This window comes from Sphaeroforma arctica, assembly GCF_001186125.1.
Source record: "Sphaeroforma arctica JP610 unplaced genomic scaffold supercont1.639, whole genome shotgun sequence".
Taxonomy (NCBI): Eukaryota; class Ichthyosporea; order Ichthyophonida; genus Sphaeroforma; species Sphaeroforma arctica.
In genome coordinates, this window is record NW_014039919.1 from 31953 (window position 1) to 35061 (window position 3109).

Consider the following 3109-nt stretch of genomic DNA (forward strand, 5'->3'; position numbering starts at 1 on the left):
TATAATATAAACATATGTAAAAACATACTTTCACTATTTTGGATAAACTGGATGCCCGTGTTGAAGTTCAATTGCATATAGTGTCAATAACGAAACCATTGAACATCATTTGCAGGCATGTTTGAACTCAGATTGTATGTCGTTACGAAAATCCGTCTGCAGGTAGGTGAGAAAGGTAACTTCAAAGGAACACACAGAACATGTATTAATATAAGGCCCTCGTAACAAGGATCAATTATATACAAGACCTGACAACAGAACTTGTACGATCAAGCAAAACAACCCGAACAAGCAAAGGCTGTAAGCGAGGCTTTCATGCACGCCTAAACAATACCTAGTTTCTCTCGTTTTCCTCTCGTAGCAACTTTGTACCGAACATTTATAATCGCCCCTGAGATGTCATTAGGGTCGAAGAGCTCCACGATGTTATCCCACGGCGTCGTGTTATCAGTGACCTCGTGTTGTAGCACAATCTGTGGATTCCTATCGTCAGCCGTGAGTGTTTACAGCACAGCATATGTTGCGTACGCGACGGAAGGCGGTGAGCTGGGGATCGGCCAGAGTTGCCTGTTCTATGCGCATTTTAGGATGTAAGTGAACTGAGTGGACGCTTGAATGTGTCTCCCGTTTGGCTTCCTACTACATGTTCTGAGTAAATAATCACACTTCTAAGTTCTCAGTTAAAGCCTCTTTTAATCAAACATGAAACTTGAAACAGGAAAGTATTAGTTTTTAAATTTACTGTAATAAATAGAAACATGAAGATCATTTTATTGTTTATGTACTTAAATTTTTTTTAATTGTTTTTTTCTTCTTCAATATACATACATATGTATTTACTCTCGCAGACCTCAACGAACTCAAACTTCATGGCCCTCTGGAATCTGGATAGTGGATATATACATAGAGAGTCTGACTCGGAGACAGTCTCGACTCTCGAACGGTAATTGTATATCTAATATCATACATACTGTATAATTAAAATATTTTTTTTTAGCCTCGTTAGAGTAGAACGAGTAAATACTAATGAAGGCAAGGGTGATGTCATAACTGTTGTGGGACTGGTCACTAATCACTGGTCAGTAGCCAGTGGTCACTACTCACTATCTGCACTCTGCCGTCGCCCGTCTGGCGTCTGCAGTTCTGACTTCTGCAAACAGCGCTGATTTTTTTTCTGACGCAATTTGTTTTTAAAAAAGGTCGGGTTTGAGGGTTTTTATACTTTAAAGTAGAGTTTAGACAGGCCCGATAGGCGATATGTAGTACATACATACGTTTACAAACTTGTTCGATACTCGATAGTCGATACACGTTTACAAACTTTTACAAACATATTCGTAAGTCCATACTCCATTCTCCATACACGTGTACAAACTTGCTCGATAGTCGATACACGTTTACAAACTTTTACAAACATATTCGAAAGTCCATAGTCCATACTCCATACACGTGTACAAACTTGCTCGATAGTCGATACTCGATCATAAACTCAAATTAGAAATGGAAACAGTGAAACACAGAGAGTGCCTGAGCCCAACCTCCTGACTCCAGACCAGAGATCTGAGAATGAGTCTCTCTCAGTCTCTCACAGTCTCACACTCGTTACAGACAGACTCCGGTCACGGTGCCACACATGAATGATCAAATACCTATGAAATTTGAACAGTGTGTGACAGATGTGAGAAGTTCAGAACAGCATTGATACGTTTTGTATGTTGAATAAATATAAGTTTGCGTAGGTATAGTTCTCGCCTGGGACTTGGGAGTGCTGAACTGCTGAGTGCTAATTGCTGGCTGCTAGAGTGCCGAGTGCCGAGTTTCGAGTGCCAACTGTTGACTGCTGACTGCCGACTAACGACTATCGATCACCGACTACCGACTGTAGTACCGAGCAGTCAGTACTCAAGCACTGCCGATTGCCGACTGAAGACTGTCGAGTGCTGCCGACAATGCCAACTGGTGAGTGATGACTCAAGAGTGTGTAGGATATTGGTGGGAGCTATGATAGCTGTTAAGAGCCTGAGACTTGGGAGTTAGTTGGGACTACCAGTCTACCACTGGTGACTGGCCCTGTGCCACCTGTGGCTGTGGCTCTAAAGCCTCACGGGCCACGGGCCCACGCCCCACGTGGCCCGTGGGACTGTGGCACACTGTTGAGTGCTGAGTGTTCAGTATTGTGTTGACTATGACTCTGTGAGTCTGTGACACTGTTGCAGTCTATTCAGTATTCTGCAATGGTTTGAACCGTTTGATACGACAATAAAAAAGCCAAATCATTCCATGTTCCTAATCGATTATCAAGAAAAGCATGCCAACATCGGACTCTCGTCGGAGTCTCTCTCTCTCTCTATTAGTCTCTACTCTCTCACTAGCTAGGCTCTACTAGTAGTAGTCGTCGTCTCTCTCACACTAGCTAGTCTCTACTAGTAGTAGTCGTCTTTCTCTCTCTCGACTACTACTACTATTGCTACTAGTAGTAGAGATATGTGTGGAGTCTGCGGACTCTCGAGTTTCTGACTATGTATCTCACCTCTCTGACTCTCTGAGAGACTCTGACCACTGTGTGTTTTATTAATAATACACTTTTTTTTAGAGAAAATATACGGTGAATATGGTGACTTCGAGATCAGACACCAGAGAGGCAGACTGGCAAGTGGCAGAGGGTGTAAGAACCACAGCCTTCTAAAAATTAAACAAGAGAACACTGATTGTTTTTTTTTCAATAGTTTTTCCTTAAAAAACAAAAACAAAATGTTTTTTTTCCAGATTGGATAATGGTGACAGCCACTGACATCATGATCACTGATCAGGCAAGGTCGCATAGGAGTCACTATTATAGGACTGGACTTGGGAGGGTAGTATCGTGTGTGGACTGTGGACTGTGGACTGTGGACTGTGGACTGTGGACTGTGGACTGTGGACTGTGGACTGTGGACTGTGGACTGTGGACTGTGGACTGTGGACTGTGGACTGTGGACTGTGGACTGTGGACTGTGGACTGTGGACTGTGGACTGTGGACTGTGGACTGTGGACTGTGGACTGTGGACTGTGGACTGTGGACTGTACTGTGATGTGACTGTGGACTGTGATGTGACTGTGAGTACTAGT

General features: G+C 43.2%; 1 protein-coding gene across 1 annotated transcript; it reads left to right on the forward strand.

Annotated features, from left to right (window-relative positions):
• Positions 1 to 2774: 2774 nt before the first annotated feature.
• On the forward strand, positions 2775 to 3077 carry SARC_07778 (hypothetical protein; the record flags this gene model as incomplete). The annotated part of the gene is made up of 1 exon (XM_014298267.1): positions 2775 to 3077. The coding sequence occupies one exon, from the start codon at positions 2775 to 2777 to the stop codon at positions 3075 to 3077; it is 303 nt and encodes a 100-aa protein (XP_014153742.1).
• Between the last annotated feature and the right edge of the window lie 32 nt (positions 3078 to 3109).